The 18,308-nt window shown below is 34.6% G+C and overlaps 2 protein-coding genes across 16 annotated transcripts; both read left to right on the top strand.

Annotated features, from left to right (window-relative positions):
- Positions 1-98: 98 nt before the first annotated feature.
- Positions 99-6,437, top strand: LOC111305216 (uncharacterized). Of its 12 annotated transcripts, XR_016331571.1 has the most exons (11): positions 99-517; positions 612-725; positions 823-1,101; positions 1,201-1,314; positions 1,583-1,643; positions 1,723-1,795; positions 1,930-2,031; positions 3,562-3,673; positions 3,799-3,869; positions 4,677-4,829; positions 5,864-6,437. XR_016331571.1 is itself a non-coding variant. In XM_089750872.1 (7 exons), exons 1-6 carry the CDS (start codon positions 449-451, stop codon positions 1,779-1,781), a joined length of 696 nt encoding a protein of 231 aa, XP_089606998.1. In that variant the 5' UTR covers positions 99-448; the 3' UTR covers positions 1,782-1,795; positions 1,930-2,194. The 12 variants fall into 12 exon arrangements, 2 of the variants coding, with proteins under 2 accessions (XP_089606998.1, XP_022758268.2); XR_016331573.1 differs by lacking the exon at positions 3,799-3,869; XR_016331570.1 differs by having other exon boundaries at positions 3,792-4,829.
- A 2,269-nt stretch (positions 6,438-8,706) lies between these two features.
- Positions 8,707-14,373, top strand: LOC111305215 (type I inositol polyphosphate 5-phosphatase 4-like). Of its 4 annotated transcripts, none has more exons than XM_022902532.2 (13): positions 8,707-9,905; positions 10,004-10,091; positions 10,507-10,575; positions 10,737-10,824; positions 10,917-11,021; positions 11,121-11,748; positions 11,837-12,030; positions 12,175-12,283; positions 12,407-12,555; positions 12,716-13,016; positions 13,122-13,210; positions 13,587-13,659; positions 13,750-14,373. In XM_022902532.2, the coding sequence occupies exons 1-10, from the start codon at positions 9,876-9,878 to the stop codon at positions 12,939-12,941; spliced, it is 1,686 nt and encodes a 561-aa protein (XP_022758267.2). In that variant the 5' UTR covers positions 8,707-9,875; the 3' UTR covers positions 12,942-13,016; positions 13,122-13,210; positions 13,587-13,659; positions 13,750-14,373. The 4 variants fall into 4 exon arrangements, with proteins under 4 accessions (XP_022758267.2, XP_089606401.1, XP_089606400.1 ...); XM_089750275.1 differs by having other exon boundaries at positions 9,118-9,905; positions 13,119-13,210; positions 13,750-14,312; XM_089750274.1 differs by having other exon boundaries at positions 9,118-9,905; positions 13,587-14,373.
- Positions 14,374-18,308: the final 3,935 nt, after the last annotated feature.

The raw sequence follows: 18,308 nt of genomic DNA, 5'->3' as shown, positions 1-18,308 counted from the left end.
ACATGGTCATTGAGAAGTTTTTTGTGCAAACCTAAAAGAAGAAAACATTGAAATAGATAGTTAAATGTTTCATTATCAACAAAAGAATGCTAATTTTTCTCATTAAAGCGACATTTTCTTTTGGGTTTCTTGTTATTTATTTATTTATTTATTTGGTAAAATCCATCAATGGTAATGTAAGAGTAGAAGAATCCCTTTTAACCAAAACTAAGGGGTTCCGTTAGCTTGTGTTTTCCCTCTCTTTGGGGTTCTGCGAGCCCAACCCATCTTTATCGGGTTGTTATAACAATGGATTATCCATCAATTGGGGCCCAATAAACATATTCAGAACCCTAAAAAACATCAAATTTCTGATTCCATCCCTAGAGCCGCCCGCTAAAGCTCCATTCCAACTTTTCAGGAAACTGAAGAATCCGTTGAGTGGATTCCGTTACCATAATCCTTCACGATGGAGATGGCCTCGAAGACTGATTCTGAAAATGGCTCCCTCACTCTGGTTAAGCAAGGAGCTGAAGCTGTAAGTTAGAAAAAAAGCCACTCTTTTTTATCAGATAAGAAAAACAAAAGGCTGTTCCAATTTCTTTTTAAATTGAATGTTTTCCCTTTTTCAGAGAGTTTTCGAGTCAGTGTTTGTGGGAAAAAGGTCCATCGTCAAAGAGCGTTTCTCCAAGAAATACAGGCATCCTTCTCTTGATTCTAAACTCACTCTCAAGCGTTTAAACGCGGTTCGTTTTTCCTTTTTCCCAAACCAAAATTCTCCCTTTTTTCCCTTGCCTATTCTATAAAAATCAATGAAATTGTGCTTTGTTTTGTTTCGTGCAGGAAGCTAGGTCCATGACAAAGGCTCGGCGACTTGGCGTTTCGACTCCGGTTCTTTTCGCTGTCGACCCTTTGCTCCATACTCTGACGTTTGAGTACGTGGAAGGTCCTTCCGTTAAAGATGTTTTCCTTGAATTCGGGTTAACAGGCGTCGTCCAAGAACGTTTAGATGATATCGCCACTCAGATTGGCGACGCAATTGGCAAACTGCACGACGGTGGACTTGTTCACGGTGACCTCACCACGTCAAACATGTTAATCAGAAATGGAACTAGTCAGCTTGTCAGTTGTTATATTTTCCTTAATCTGCTTTTGGTCTGTATTAGTTAAGGTCAATTAGCTTTCGTAATCTCAATTGCCTTTCCTTTTTTCTTTGTTTAGGTCCTTATTGATTTTGGTCTTAGCTTTACATCAACTCTTCCAGAAGACAAAGCTGTTGACTTATATGTGCTGGAACGAGCCTTGATTTCAATGCATTCTTCGTGTGGGAATGTGGTAAGAAACAAAGTTTTCTCTTTTTTTTTTGGCTTTAGTTTTGATGTTAGTGTCACCAACTCAAAACTGCCATTTTCTTCTGGTCTCATGTTTGTGTTTGACAATGAAGACATTATGTGTGGAATCATTATATGCAAAAATAAGGAGTAGCTTAGAGAATCAGCATTTATTGGCAATAATCTGTCAATTTTGATTTGGCTTGCATACCATGATTAATTTGTAACCCAACTGGTTATTAAATCCCAACAAATTGTGGAATTTAAAGCAGATCCTAAAGGGGTCATTTGAGCGAGAATTTGTTCGAGTTTACCTAGAAAGTAAAATTCATAGTATGTTGTCTCGTTCCTTTTTTAAATTCAAATGAGAGTAGAAGCATATCATCTTACGGGTGCTTCACTTGATGCGTAGATGGATCGTATACTTGCTGCATACAAGAAATCATCAAAGCAGTGGTCTTCCACGTTTAACAAGCTAGCTCAAGGTATACTACTTTGTCTGATCCATTCTTTTAGCTCTACTTTTTGAAGTTTAGTAGGCCCATCACCCCTGCCATACTCTATGCCATCCCTAATCTCATCATATCTTGTGTTCTTGTTGTTTCACAATGAACTGCAGTGCGACAAAGGGGCCGAAAACGCACCATGGTTGGATGAGCCTCCTTCATTGGATTATAAACTACGAGAAATCTGTTGAGATTGATTAATGCAATGGAAAAAGGTGGTTAAAATCTTTATATTGTGAATTTTCTGTATATTGCAATTGTAATGCACACGTTTGGAGCATTGAACCTAATAATGGTGTACAAGTACATGATTTATTTTACTTGGGATCATGTAGGTTGGACCCAGTCTTTCAATTCAGAATGCTGAATTCCAATTAGCTTGCCTTAGTGTTGGATAACTGTGATTGCGTTCAAGTGATAAAAGGCATAATTATTCTAATCAACAAGCTATTTGTCACGGTCTGCTGAGATCTAAGGCTGAAATTGTAAAATGGTGGATCTTTCTATCTATCTATTTATATATATATAAGCAAGATGACACTAAAATGTTCTTATAAAGAAACTTTTTTGGCCAGATTTTGGTAGACCTGAAGGATTTCCTTTCCTTGAAGTCGTGGTCGTGGGCCTAAATTGTTTAGCTCCTATTATGAGCTCACGAATGGTGGAATTTGGTGCTTTGGACTCTATCGCCATTGATTCCTACCAATGGTCCGGTCCTAGTATATCGAGTTGTAAAACTTCATTTGGATTTGCAATTATAAACTCATCCTAGCATAAAACTTTACTAGCTTGAAGTGAAATTAAAAGGAACAGGTTGTAACTACTAGTCTACTAGTTTTCTACAACGATTTCTTAAGTTTATAATTTTGCAATCAAATCATATTTTTTCATATAAGATTCTTCAAACTTGATTTGCAAAAATTTGCGGTCTTATAAGCCCACGGGAAACATGTGAAGTGCGATTTCTTTGAATCTGTAACACTTGGTTAGTACTTTGCTTTCCAAAGCATTTATGTCTTTCACTTTCTGTCATCATCGTTCCTAAACATCATTAGAACAATAGGCTGTCTTTTCAAGCTCTATTTAATAATTCATTAGGGTGGGCTATTTCAATGTGAAAGAGGAACCGAAAACTTTTGAGATATCCCCCCAAACTCATATTTCAATTGGCCATGTTTTTGCAACAGTTTGGTTGATAGGCCAATTATGAGCCATATCGGATAATTCAATTAATTACGGTAAGATTGGGCGGCAAAAATGAAAGCTAATAGCAGTTTGATTGAGATTAAGGCTGTTTTCAATTTTGGATCGAATTGCAGTGGCCTAACAACTTTGTACTTGGTGTATGTAAACATCAAATTTAAACTTGGGATAATACACATTTCTAGAAGTTGGGTTTGGGCAGGTTTCAAAAGATGGGCAATGCTTTTGGAATAAGCCGAAATGGAATCTGTAATGAAGCTATGAACAAATTTTAGATAATTTTGGTTATGGACGTGCTTGGTTTCATAACTTTGTCACGCAATTTAGTTTTTTTTTTTCCTTCTTCTTTAAAGCCGTTTGCAGATTGAGCTGCCGGCTGCCTCTGCTGTTTTCGATCAATCAATCTCATGACATGATATTGTTTGCGTTTTAATTTAGTTTCTTTTTTGTGGTCAATTTTGGTTTTCCATAATTAGGACATTAACATTTTTGTAGTCTTAGTTAGGTGATAGTACTTTAATTGGTTTTGCCTGGGGATGCAGTTAAAAGATTATGATCACAAGCTCTGATCGCTGCTTTGATGAAATCTGCCGAAAGCAACATCTTAACATCCATTCTGCTGCATATTTTGGCCTGTACCAATGCAAAGAAAAGGTAAACTAGTCAATTTCTCTTTAACCAACCATTTGTTAGCAACTGTGGATTTGAGTGCCTTTTGTGAATCACTTGGAAATTCCTTTCACAAAAATGGATTGAGTTCTTGAGTTGTTAGTTGTTAGATTTTGAAGGAGCATCAAAATAATGTTGACTGCAGCAAATGAATTGTTCATGAAGGGAAGCCTTGACAAAGGTACAAGAAAAATCCTCTATATGTACCTTTGTAAATATAGATTTTGAAGGTGCATCAAAATAATGTTGACTGCAACAAACTTCAACCAAAGTTTTTAAACATTTACAGGAAAGCATTGATGTATTTTGGTGAATACTTATAATGGCATGCGTTTGGTTGAAGTTGAAATCAGTCATTTTAATGGAAAATCGAAAGTCGCTTCTTGGAGTTCTTTTCTAGTTATTATTAATGCTTATAGGCTGGTAGAATGATGTTACACTTAGTTGGTATTCAGTAATAATGGAGTTACCAGTGGCAATTAAGAGTAACTAGTTTAGAACATCACTACAGTTGCGCTTTTTACCTTGAACATACAAGGATCAGTTAACAATGAAAGCTATGTGATACCAATAGTTATTTTATGGTTTTTTAAGTCCCATTAACCTTCCTTGGCAAGGGATTTGCTTAGGAAATACTGCTTTTGAGTTTCTACTACCATTTGCTTCAACTTATTTTATCAGTACTGAACAGGGTTTTCTCTTTTCTGCAACATCTTTGCTTAACTTGATTTACAAACTTCGTTGAAGTTTAAACACCAATCTTTCTTATGTACTTGAATGCATCAAAAGTCAAAGAGGTTGCCACATGCCGGATGGCCAAATTTAGCAATTGAATATTACATGTTAGCAACAAATTTGAAGTGACATCTATATATAAGAATCCCATATTGAATAGGGAAAAAGATATCCATCTGGGATCCAGCTGGTGTTTTTCCTTTGTTTTTTGTGGAGTTGAGGTTGTTTAGGAAGCATTTTGATTGTTTAGCAGGTCGTGCAATGAAATCTTGATCTCTTGATGACGAGGTAAGAGGCAAAAGTTTAACACAAATGACTCAGCTGGCATGTAAATACCACATCCATATTCAGTATGGCAAAGGTAGGAAAACCGCTTCTGCAAGATAGCGACTTCTTCAAAATTTATGTAAGTTGATCAAAGACCCTTTCAAGAGCTGATCCACATGAACTCTTTAAATTATACAGTCTCGAAAATAACGTGGAAAAATGTATGATATAAAAACTGGAAGGAAGCTTATATGAATGCCAGATGGAGGGGGTTTGGTTCACAAAGCGATGATACGGAGGTGGCCCTCCTGATTTGATGGGTGCAACATCAAATTCAGGGTTGGGGAAGGCTAGGGAAATAGGGGATAAAAAAAAAAAAGAAAGAAAGAAAGATAGACAATGACAAGATCTTAGTCTAAGGTCAATGAAGGTAGCTGAGGCCCAACGTATTGGGTGAAACCACCCTTTTCTTTACCTTCTTCAAGTGAAAAGCTTCACATCAATATGAAACAAGTCAATTTCTTTCATTTTCCCTTGTGGGTATGGGTGTACGATAAAAGCTTTCATTATTTTCTTATCTTCAATTCAAAACATCCCCATTTTTGCCTCTTCTGTGCTCGCTTGTTTTGGCACTAAAAATATCTGATCCTTACATTCCTCCATGTGAACGCATCTGAAATTGAATTGATATTCAAAGATCATGAGCATATGTAAAAAGAGGAGCTGGCAATATTATTGGATGGTTCACGTCCCTTGTAGTTTATCTTAATGTTTCTACTTTCTAAGAAGGAACCCTTCTGAAACCACATGGACTGGGCTCCATACTAATACTCTTTTCGTCAATTGATCAAATGCACTTTTTCCCCTTGAATGCCATGCTCCAATCTAAGAGTCCCTCATTATCACATCACAATTGTGTTTTATGACTAAAATCTTAAATCATTCATAAATTTATTTTAAAAAAAGTACATTAAAAAAATCTTCAAAAAAAAAAAAAAGAAAAAGAAAGAAATTGTAATGATAGTATACAATATACTATTTAAATTTACTTTTGTAACATCAATTGTTTTTAATTTTCGTATATGATGAATGTCTAATATTAGATGAACAATACAAAATCACGATGATGTATACTATGAACTCTACGTATTTGATACGTATGAAACCTTGCAGGGGAAATGAGAGACAGAGTCTAACATCAGAAGCTAACATCACCAACCAAGTTTTCAAGTACACACACACAACGAACAAAAGAAAAATGGAGGTGGTTTGGAGATACGACTGTCTTTCGGCAATTGGTTAAAGAAAATGAGATAAGAAGAAAGCTTACCCTTCAAATATGTGAAAAAGCAGGTTCGTACAAAATTGGCCATCTTAATAAAAAAAAATTGGTTACGAAAAACATTGTGGTGTAAAAGAGAGGTGGATTAATAGATTGGCCAGTTTTTAAAAGCTGGAAAGAAAAAAAAAAAAAAAAAAGCAAAAGAAACAGAAAAGAAGAGAAGAAGAAAAAAATCTAAAGGTTCTACAAGAGAAGATGCTTTGGCTAAAGTACAAATTAAAGATTACCCTTTGACTGCCTGCTCTGTTTGCTATATGTATGATGTCCCATTTAATTATCAAGGATGGCCATTTTCTTTTGTTTTAATTATTTTTTTTCTTTTCATTTTCCAGGACAATTTGATTAAGATTGTGAGATATAATTCAATAATAAACATGTTAAGATTCAAGGGTTCTCAATTGTAAATGGTAATAGGGTCTGTTCACTTAGTGTTGGATTTTTAATTAAAATTATTATAAATTAATATCTAAAGTTTTAAATAAAAATTTCCATTTATAGCAGTTTAATTAAGTGATTAAAGAAATGTTTGGGCAAAAAAAAAAAAAAAAAAGAAACAAATGTTTTTGATATTCATTCAATGATCGGTGATTGCATCTTCATGTGGTGGTGGGTTTGAATATTTATGGTCAAACGGGCTGTACCAAGTTACTAGCCTTTTGGCAGGTTAAAAGAAAATGGAAAACTATGGTTTCTTTTAAGAATTGATGAGATTCTAGCTTATTTTTCATAATTAAATACATATATGGGCATTCGAACAATTACTAGTAAATAACAAACGGTGGTCCTTAAAAATCCAACAATTTTACGAATTTCTCAAAACTACAGTCTCTCACTTAAATAAAAAAAATTTGAAAAATACAAGTAGTATTACTAATCTATATCAATATTTATGCTCTATATAAAAGGATGAATTTTAAAATTATAAATAATGAACTACATTTATATATATATATACTCTTGATAAAAATTTTTAAATTATTTTTTTATCAAATTAAAATTTTTGTTATATTTTATTTATTTATTTATTAAAATATATCATTTTCTTAATAAATTAAACATTAATTAACCTTTATTCATCTATTGTTTTAACCTAAGATTTGGATTATAAAATAAGAATCAACAAATTTTTTAAAAATATATTTATAAATGAAACTAGCACCAAAAAATGTAAGAAATTTGGATGGGCCCATTGCGCTTTAATTTTCGATACAGCTTTTTCCCTGTTTACATCAACTGTACTATATATTGTGGGGATATGTTGCCATGGAGAGCTTCCACGGTTGCACCCGTCATATTTATGATTTTATGTTTCTACACTCACCAGGCATCTTTATTTTTTTCCTTTTTTTTTCTTTGTGGGTACTTTAAACAATTATTACCTAAATATTATCCTTTATGTTTTTTCCTAAAGTAGTTAGCCCATTTAATTTTAGGTATTCGTAAATATCATAGTACACAGTATTCGTACAGTATGATATAACGTTAAAGGATAAAAAAAAAACTAAAATTCAGTGTAGGTTAATTGAAATTTATTATATATGACTATATATAAATTAATTAAATTAAATATTCAATTCTATTTAAATAAACTTTGGCATGTGTATTTCAATTTCAAAAGATAAGAATAAAATCGTAATTGGACCGGCCAAGTTTCCCGAACTCCAATTGGTTTCATGAACTATTTTTTGTCTGGTTTAACATTATTGTTTCCAAGCATGATACTTAAATAGTTTCCTAAAACATCTTCAAAGGTGAAGCAAACAAACAAAGGACAAATCTTCACAAAATGGATGATAGTCTTCCGCTTGATTAGATAGCAATGATGAACAAAATGGAAAAGCTAAAATACACTAACTCTCACTCTCTAACCCCTGCATTGCAAAATGGGTAGAGCCTTTAGACTCGACAACTATGACTTGGACAAGTTTTCGACAACTTATAACTAGGATCAAATGGCTACAACAATGTCGATGGTGGAAGCTTCCCTATTAGCCTTAGACTAGTGGATTTTTGTATGGGTGTTCGTCAAGGGATTCCCATTTGGGGAGAACAAGGTAAGGGTTCCTTCGGAGTATTTTGCTTACTTTAATTCTAGATAAAGTGATTGTTAAGAGCTTTGAGAAATGGAAAATGGAGGGCTTTGCTTAATGAACCGGACACAGTCTCCCACATGTAGCATGTGTTTTAAAGATTAGTCAATTAAAGAAATCGTTTGAAGCCTTAAACCAAGAATTTACTTTTGTTTAAGCTTAACAGTAGATGGTTACACAAAACCCTAGGAGATCGCGTGGGTCATCATCGAGCAAGTTGAACTAGGTTTTAGGGACCCCTCAATGGCCTAACAAGATCCTATTTACAAGTGAACAAAGTAATATATTTTCGGAAGAAGGAGCTTTCCAAGCACCAAAAATTCGCATTAATCTATGCTTGAAACGTGATTTTATGCTTTTGTGGCACATGAAAATTACCAAGAAACTAAAAAATTAGCACCAAATTTAGACTGCTTTGTTTCTGATGGACACAAGTCTAGATCGAGTCAAAAGAGCCTTCCAAATTGGATAGCAGGCTTAACACATTGACTACTAAAAAGCAACAAAGATGAAGGTTTTGAGGAGATTCAAATTCAATGCTTCTAAAGTTAAAAACACCCCAACAATTTGCACACATTGGGGTCACAGCCTTCCTTGGCACAAAAATTCCTTCTATCAAAACCCCTAATCCTACACTCTACACCTATAATAGATGGATAGATGTCTGAGCGCCCAAAAACCCACGCTTCAGCAACAGTATTGACCCTCAACAAAAGAAAAGTTTCCCCTTTTAACATATTTCTCAAGAAACCAAGTATACTAATAATTCAATTTGACTTAAGGTGGAGTAATACTTTGGTCAAATGAGTAAAAATTTAGGATTTAAGTGTTGAAATAAATTTGATTATAGGGCTTGGAAATTTCAAACAATGAATAAAATTAAGAGATCCGAGTAGGGGTTGGATGTGGGTGGGTCATGGGTGGATGATATCTCCATTTCCCGTTTGCCCTTAGTTGGCCTTGTATTTAGCGGTAAAAAAGGCTCCATAGAATACAATAGAGTGAGGGAAGAAACCCAAGCTCTCTTGCACTTTATTCTCTTCAAATTTGATACTTTGCCCTGTCCCTGAACGAGGTTCTTTGTTTCAATAGAGCCAACTCAAAGGAAACGAAAAAAAAAAAAACCTCTTTTCTCTTCTCTTTCTTTCTCTCTCTCTGTTATGTGTCCTACATTGTCTTGTTCTAACCTCAGAATCTCTTAGTCTTACTTCCACGCTTCAGTTGTTGTCCCTCTCTGTGCGTTTCCGTTTCAATTCTCCTTCAGTTTTTTTCTTCTCTTTTTCCCTCTGTTTCTCTCTTAGACTTCTCCAGCAGAAAAAGAAATATAAGTGAAAGACCAAAGACAAAGGAAAGTGCCCAACTGGGTATTTTTGGTTTTCACCTTGTTAAAAATGAAATAATAATGCAGGTGAAAAACTGGAACTTCCTTTGTTCCCTCACTTGTTTTCTCTTAATTACCTCAGGGAACAGAGGATCACCCTTCTCTTCTCTTCAGCTATCATTCAAAATTAGCCCACTTTTCTCCCATTATTTTCATCACAAAACTTGAACTTTCCCTCTTGTTTTTCTGAAAAGCCTTGTTTTCAAGATTCTTTTTTTTTTTTTTTGTACTTTTCTATTTGTCTTTGTTTACGTTTTATCAAAGGGCGAAACACTTGAGATTATCAAGTCATAGTTGAGCCAAAAGAACCAACTCACCAAATCGTAATTATTGCTTACAAATCTGGATAGGCTATATGAAAGCTGTGAAACAATGAGAGATGGGAGCATCAAGAAGAGCAAGGTGTTTTTTGAGACAAGCCAGAAACTCATTTGGTTCTTGTGTTAGCTTATTTTAAGTATGAGGTTGCTGATAAAGTTAAGTGTGTTTCCCTGATGAAGCTTTCATGGCCCAAGACATTGGTCAAGAAGTGGTTCAATATCAAGAGTAAAGCTGAGGACTTTCATGCTGATGATGTTGATTATGGAGGTGATTTGATTGGCTTTTAAATCTTCTGACTCTGTCTTCTTGCATGAGTTTTAGATTATAAATTTGGTTCTTGGATTTGGAATCTTTAGCCTTGTATATACCAAGAACAAAGATAGGATTTGTTTTGAAAGTGAAAACTGTCTTGATTTTAGATTCTTCTAAGCACTGACACTTGCATTATTCTATTTCTATGATTTTACTCTTTGTTTTATACAAAAATGTATTTAAGTTTTTAATTTCTGCGGGGGGGGTTTGATACTTGTCATTTGAGTTCAAGATCTGGTAGTTGTTTTCTTCCTCTTTCCGAAATTCATATTGTTTGTTTTTTATGGTGTTTGAATCTGTGAAATTGAAACTCTGCTGAGACAGGGAGAGAGAGCGCAGCTTTAACAACTTTATGGTTTTTCTTTTTCAGGTGTTGATGAAGATTGGAGGCACAACTTCTCAGAGGGGGAGGCATGCACTATCAAGAAAAGTAGAACAGGTTCAGAATCAGACGCCACTATATTGATTGCTTTGGACCACACCTCTCTTTTATCTCACCTCTTCAGAAATTTCAATTAAACCAATATTAAAATGCTAATATTGTTTCAATCATTCCAATTTTCTGCTCCACAAACTTCTAATTTGTTACATGGATGCTAGAGAGATTGAGCAAGAGGTATTCTGATCGTGTTCGACGAAGTAAAATTGATCTTGATGGCTCCCAATTTACAGATGTGCATAATTATAGGTATGTGTTGTATTCTTAATTGCTTTCTGGTGTTAAGTTGCTTCTCAATAGGATTTGGTTTTGAGTGCGTTTTTTGTTTCCATATGGCGCAGGATTTTTGTAGCTACATGGAATGTGGCTGGAAAATCTCCTCCTAGTTATTTGAGTCTTGAAGATTGGCTTCATACCTCTCCTCCTGCTGACATTTATGTTCTCGGGTATGCCAAACTAATCCAGATTTCTTCTACTTTTCAATTCTTTTAAACAAACAAGATTTATGATATCAGCCTCTTGGATCCCTTAATTTGACCTTTTAGGTTTCAAGAAATTGTTCCTTTAAACGCTGGTAATGTTTTGGGCACTGAAGACAATGGACCGGCCAGGAAATGGCTAGCTCTCATTAGGAAGACTCTCAATAGTCTTCCCGGCACCAGTGGTGGTTTCCACACACCTTCACCAATACCTGATCCGCTTGTAGAACTGGATGCAGACTTTGAAGGATCAACAAGGCAGAAAGCTTCATCTTTCTTTCACCGCCGATCATTTCAATCCTTGAGCCGTAGCATGAGAATGGATAGTGACATGGCAATGACACAGCCCCGGCTGGACCGCCGCTTCAGTGTTTGTGATCGTGTTATCTTTGGGCATAGACCAAGTGATTATGACCCTAATTTGAGATGGGGTTCCTCTGATGATGAGAATGGACCTGGGGATTCACCAGGTAACACTCCGTATATGCAATATTCTCCAATGTCCTATGGTGGATCTTTTGCCTTGGAGGAAAGCGATAGACAGGTGGGGCATTCGAGGTACTGTTTGGTTGCCAGCAAGCAAATGGTTGGAATATTTCTAACAGTATGGGTGAAGAGCGATCTTAGAGATGATGTTCGCAACATGAAAGTGTCCTGTGTTGGCAGAGGGTTGATGGGTTATCTTGGAAACAAGGTACATTTTTTCCTATTAAACTTCTCTGATTTGAGAGATTTTGTTGAACTAGGAATAGGGAGGCATACTCATTTCTTGGGTTTTCCAGGGTTCCATTTCTATTAGCATGTCTTTGCATCAAACCAGCTTTTGCTTCATCTGTAGTCATTTAACCTCTGGGCAAAAGGAGGGTGATGAGCTGCGAAGAAATTCTGATGTTATGGAGATCCTTAGAAAGACAAGGTTTCCCAGGGTTAATGGTATGGGAAACGAGAATTCTCCCCAAACGATTCTAGAGCATGAGTAAGCCTTTATATGTTAAATTTTGACTCTTTTAATGCGTGGCAGATTAAGATACCACATTATTGTCCCAGAAATTCCAGTCTTGTTAGAGATTTTGTCTTAGCTTTGTTGTAAAATTCTAGAGTTTTGAATGCCTTGGCACAGTCGTATTATATGGCTTGGGGATTTGAATTATCGGATTGCTCTATCCTACCGTGCTGCAAGGGCTCTGGTTGAGATGCGCAATTGGAAGGCACTGTTAGAGAAGGACCAGGCATGTTCTTATCCTTTTTCAATTGATTCTTTATATTTATGTCATGTTCATTTTTCATGGTGCTTTATGCTGCGATTAATTCCTATGAGAATTGCTCTATCTGAAAAATTGATGGTTTTCCAGCTTAGGATAGAGCAGAGGCGAGGCCGTGTTTTTGAGGGATGGAGTGAAGGCAAAATATATTTCCCTCCTACATACAAGTATTCAAATAATTCTGACAGATACGCTGGGGAGGATAGGCGTCCAAAGGAGAAGCGAAGAACTCCTGCATGGTAGTCTCTCTATTCACCTAGTACTTTTAAGTAATTGGGGAAATTAGAATTATGTAATTTATGTCCATGAGAAGAAATTGTCACATGATTTTGCTTTTATAAAGAACCATCGATCTGATAATCATAAAACAAGCAAGTAAGCAAGCTGATATTTGTGAAGGTGTGATCGTATACTGTGGTACGGAAGCGGCCTCTATCAGTTATCTTATGTTCGTGGAGAGTCAAAGTTCTCAGACCATAGGCCTGTATATAGTGTATTTTCAGCAGAGGTTGAGTCTATTAACCGTAGCCGAATCAGGAAAAGCATGAGTTGTTCCAGCGCCAGGATTGAGGTTGAAGAGCTATTGCCAAAGTCACATGGATATACCGAACTCAGTTTCTTTTGAGAGAATTTTTAACAATACTTATTCCGTGCTACACTTCCGGAAAATGACACAATATTAAGTACATGGTTGTATAAGGTAATTCATCTATACAAGGGAATTAAATGAATAAATCCTTTTGCTGTTGCTAACTGATTCCCGCTAACCTTACAATTAAAGCTAGTTCTCTTGGGCTGGTAGCAGGATATCTTATACGACGTAGTAAAAGGTTTCATGAAGAAAATGCAATTCCCCCAGGATTCCAACCGTGCTTTCTCTCCTCAATCAGTCAGGTAATTTTACTTTTTCATTTGTGGCCAGAATAAAATATAAAGATAAAGTAAACTCGGTCCTAATTTGTCTTGTTAGTAGGAAGAAAAGGATACGCTATTAATGTCATGAGGACTTCTTTGGCCGATTTTTTTTTTTTTAAATGTACCTATAGATTTCAAGTCTCCCTACCATGTATTAATATCTCATATACCAAGTAAACATGCAGGCCTTTTAGACTTAAATCTTTCTCTCCTGTAGAAAATGGTACTTGGAATATTTTCTGAAAGTTTTGCTATAAATCATGTCTTCTTTCCCTGTTAAAAGTGTTTTTAACTTTGAGAAAATCTGCTGCTTTGTTTTTTATTCTTATCTATTGATTGGTCCGCCATTTTACAGGTGGGTACTGCCCTATGTAAACTATACCTATGGTGGCGACAAAGACATACTGCTGCCCGCAGTCCAAAAGAAGGTTGGTCCTTAACTTTTGATAGTTTTGGATGTAATTTCTCATCCTAATTCATTTGTCTAATTCTTTACATAACTTTTCCTGTTGCAACAGGTGCAAATAGTATATTGTCAATAATTCCCAACTTCAGAAGTTCACAGCATACGATTTCCTCACCACAAATTAAATTCCTAACTGCAAAATTGAAAAATCCAACATAAAAAAGGCATCCATGACTTTTCAATAATTTACAAGACAAATTAGTTTGTTCTTGTCCAAATTCCATTGAAACCTTTACTGATTGACATGGCTAGAGCATTTTCTTTAAAATTTACAGGTTAATAATGGATTGCTTTACCATCATATTTGTTAAAAAGCTCTCCCTCAAGTCTCTACATGAGATTTGGCCGGGTGGGATCAGTTTTGGAGTGTAGAATTTCCATTGTTCCTAGTCTTCTACCGGTTTGCATCTCTCAGAATCCCCTGTTGTAAATTACAGCAGAAATTGAAAGTAGAGGTTTTTTTGTTTTTTGGGAAGGAAAAAAACAAGGAGAGAAATAATGGAATCAATTGTCATTTTTTTCCTTTTTGTACTAGTCTTGGAAGATAAAAGCCTGGAGATGTGATGGATACTCATTACTAGTGGATAAAAGAGAAGAAGTTTTGATTTATGTGATCCTTCTTTTTCTGTTGCTGCTATTAATTTAACTGATGAAGAGAAACTAGTTTGTTTGACTATCTCCACCGTTATTCTTTTTTTTACTACATCTCAAACTGTGGCATGACGGTAAAAGAAAAGCAAAGAGAAAGGAGAGTTAAATAACAATCACTTTACTGTTATTTATTTATCGAATCCATGAGGCCATGCCTTTTCCAAAAGGTAGATGAATCCCAATAAAGCCTGAAACCTACTTATTCAAGAAAAATAAAAGGGCGAGTTTATGGTTTCAAATTTCAATAACATCTGCTTCAGCTAGTGTCATCACCAGGCATTGAAAGCCTTCTTCAACCGTCAGTGCAAATTTTAGTTTAGACCAAACTTGAAGCAATGTGGTGCTCTCTGCTTTGGTAGCCCTACTTGTTACTGCCAATTATTTGGTGCAGCGGTGGGTTGGGTGTAACTTATAGACCAAACCAAACCTTTGGGAACTGTCAGAAGCAAGACATTTATGAAACTGAAGGTGTAATAATTTCTTTTCTTTCGCAATACTGTTTTTGCATTTATAAGTCATGTCCCGTGTATGTTTTTCCCTTTTTATTGGAACTCCAAGTGATCTTGCACTGTAAGATTAAGACATCAACGTACCATTCAGAAGTCAACTGGTTAAAGATTTTTTATTTCTACTGATTTCAATTCAATTAGCATTTTACACAGTAAAGAAACATTAATAGATTTTAAAGTTCTTTTTTTTTCCTTGAAAGTTGATAGATTAACAATTAAGCGAAGAAATGAATAGAACATTCTTTACCTTAAAACAAAAATAAGATTCATGATCAAGAGTTGGATTTGACTACTCTATTTTTTTAGTTAAGTGATTTAGGGTTCATATGAAATTGGGATCGAAATATTTTCCATCATTGAAAAGTGCATTTTATGATTAAATTCGATCAAATTGAACTATTTGACCCTAAGTGCTCCTCAAAATTACAGTTGCCAAAATAGGCTGCATTGTTGTTTGTGTATTAAAAAAAAAAAAAAAAGGAACACAAGGAATCGGAATGTAAATTTTCCATTGATGTCAGAGCATGAAATACCCTTAAGACTGCGGGACTGCAACAAATCAACTGCATATGTTACATCAGATGGTTAAAAGGAAAAAAAAATGGAAGGAATTTTTAACCAAATAGCGGTTGAAAAAAAAAAAAAAAAGAACTCAAGACAACCCGCGCGTACGGCAACGGGTTTTGTCCGAAAGATATGTCACTCTCTCGCTGGTTTCCTTAGCCCACAATGCCTTCTTTGTTCTTGTTTGTCGCACGCGCATTAAGTGCGCGTGGATCCAATCCGGAAAATTGTTTTATCGTGTTCTCAACGCGTTATAAAAGGAGCGTGAATAAATATGGCAGAGTTTCATGGGATGGGACCAATTTAAGTGGGTTCTAATGAGAACCCATGTCCAATAAAATTCTGCCAAGTGCCATCTGGATTTTTTTTAGTGATTTAAATAAAATTTTCATAATTATGTTAATTTTCTCTTCTAATCAATTTTTTTTTTTTAATTCTTTCTAGCCGATCAAGAAATTAGAAAAAGTCTAAACTAAGACTTCTATCAATAAAATCGTTCTCAAGGTAGATAAGGGAGGGCCCTGTTTGGATTGGGTGTAAAGGAAAAAAACATGGGAAGGGGGCCCCTAGTTGTCAGGGGGAAAGCATTTAGGAAAAGGCTTTTTCTTGTCCAGAATTTAAGTATTTGGATTTGCAAACCTGGATTTTTTATCTTATACTAGGTTACGATTATAGCATTTGTTGCTTTCAAACGGGGAATTTCCAGCTTGAACTTGGGTGACATCCTATATATATACAGCCATGAGTGTTGAATCATATGAAATAGACAACATTCGGTTGTCATCATTGTCAAAACTGTAATTAAAACTCTTCTCATCAATTGGAAAATTTAATTTTTTACAGAAAAAAAAAAAAAAACTGATTTGGATGCACAAATTTAATTCACTTGATTAAAATAATCATTTTTTAGTGACAATTATTCTTGTTTAGGCTTGTCATATTGCTTAAATGAGTAATTTACACTTTGTTAAGATCAATCCAAATTGTGTATTGCTAAAGCTTTAGTCCAACAGATTTGATACAAAAGGAATTACAATTATATATACCTTTCCCTGCCTTTGGTCCAAAAATTAAAGCACAATATAATCCAAGTTTAATTGAATCTTTAACTTTGGTTGATGTACTTAGCAGCTAAAAAAGGGGACAGAAAATCTAAGTGGGGATGGAGGGGTTTAACAAAGCAAACAATCTGCCTTTAAAGGACATGGGTGAGTAAGGTAATCCAAGACAAGTGTGATTGTGTGAACAAGCCAAAAAGAAAAGAGGAGGCCGAGAAGAAAGAGAAGGGGAAGGCTCGTCTTCCCAAAATCCCACTTAATCCTAGACTAGTTGACTGTCGTTGATAAAATTTAGAGCAGAAAATCTGATTTCATTTCTAGGGTTAGAACCCTTTATATGCAAAATACAATAGCGAATATAAGATTCATATGTTACATCTAAGGAATAGGCCAACTGTAATAAACATAATAATATACAAGATATGTTATATGGAAATACACATATTTTAACAACCCCTGATTCAAAATGAAATATCCGAAGTTTGAAAACTATATAATAAAAATGTGTGGTTGTATAGGTTTTGTAAAAAGATTTATCATTTGTAATTTAAAAAAAAATTGTGGTAACAGGATTGTGTCTCCGTGTATGTTTTTTCTCATGAAATGATAATTTATTTTAATATATTTTAATTCGTTAAAGTTTTGATTAAGTTGACGTGATAATTCAAATAGATTTTATATAAAATTTTTTAAATATTTTTGATATCTTTCGAAATATAACCTGTAAGTAAAAATAACTTTATCAATATATTTTTAATTTTGTTAGTGATTAAAATACATCTAATTATTCATAAAGATTCAAAGCTTCAATTTGATCAAATTAATGTATAATTAAGGACTAAAACCAAGATGTGACCTTTCTTTTTTTTCGTAGTACATATATTTATTCATTTCTCTCTAGCAAAACAGTGAATAACTATAGCAGCTGGCACTAGTAAGCAAAAATCCAAGCATTCTTTCGGGGGAGAATTATCTTAGCCTAAAATATTAAAGGAGTATTTGAATTATTTAATTTTATTTAAATAAGTTTCTAAATTTTTATTGTAATAAAATAAATTATTATTTTTTTATTTGTATTCATATAAATCCTTACTTAAAAAAAGATTTATTTATATTAAGAGTTTATTTAAATACAATTAAAGATTAAAAACTTATTTAAATATAAATTAAAGTGCTTATTTAAATAAAATGATAAAGTTTAAGAAATTTTTTATTATTTTAGCTATTAACTTACATACAAATGCGGACCAAAATCATGCAAGATTTGATTGCTATGTTAATGAATGATGAACTTGATTGGAGTGAACCACAAAACTTCGATTCAGTAGAAAGACGATTCATTGTCATTGGTCTAAGCCAAAGCTTTTTACTTTAGTACGTACATCCTATTTTATCATCAGAACATATATATCTTTTTCATAAAATAACCAAAACTGATGAATCCAATTACTTTCTCAAGAAAAAGAAAAAAAAAAAAAAGGCTATAACAAAAGGTCACTGGGGGCAAAATGAACGTATATGATTGTCCAATGTCCTCTGTATGCCAGAATTGTTTGATCTGAAACGGATAGCGTAAGTTAAAAATTCCATGAATCTACTTCCCCGTATATTCCTGCATGTTTGTCTTCTGCCTAGTAGCTATCCAAGGCACAGGGCAGTAACTGAAAGTAAGTGCCATGGAGAGCTCTTTCTGCCTTTTAACAGCTTTGGATATATGAGACTCATGTATCCCCACCACTTCATTTTGCCGACAATTGGGTTACTTCCAACAATGTGATTTCAATGATTGCCTGTTGCAGCGTTGGATTAGGTGTAAAATTGCTTATTGG

Source organism: Durio zibethinus, chromosome 21, assembly GCF_047325235.1.
Source record: "Durio zibethinus cultivar Kanyao isolate XHJ-2024 chromosome 21, ASM4732523v1, whole genome shotgun sequence".
Lineage (NCBI taxonomy): Eukaryota > Viridiplantae > Streptophyta > Magnoliopsida > Malvales > Malvaceae > Durio > Durio zibethinus.
Note: the sequence above shows the minus strand (reverse complement) of the source record. Positions and strands in the feature narration are given on the sequence as shown.

Bases quoted from the DNA above. Each gene is read 5' to 3' on its own strand.
- LOC111305216 (XM_089750872.1), top strand. From the start codon at position 449: ATGGAGATGGCCTCGAAGACTGATTCTGAAAATGGCTCCCTCACTCTG. The intron at 518-611 runs GTAAGTTAGAAA...TCCCTTTTTCAG, and splicing joins TTAAGCAAGGAGCTGAAGCT to AGAGTTTTCGAGTCAGTGTT. The intron at 1,644-1,722 runs GTATGTTGTCTC...CTTGATGCGTAG, and splicing joins CCTAGAAAGTAAAATTCATA to ATGGATCGTATACTTGCTGC.
- LOC111305215 (XM_022902532.2), top strand. From the start codon at position 9,876: ATGAGAGATGGGAGCATCAAGAAGAGCAAG. The intron at 10,576-10,736 runs GTTCAGAATCAG...CATGGATGCTAG, and splicing joins TATCAAGAAAAGTAGAACAG to AGAGATTGAGCAAGAGGTAT. The intron at 11,022-11,120 runs GTATGCCAAACT...TTGACCTTTTAG, and splicing joins GCTGACATTTATGTTCTCGG to GTTTCAAGAAATTGTTCCTT.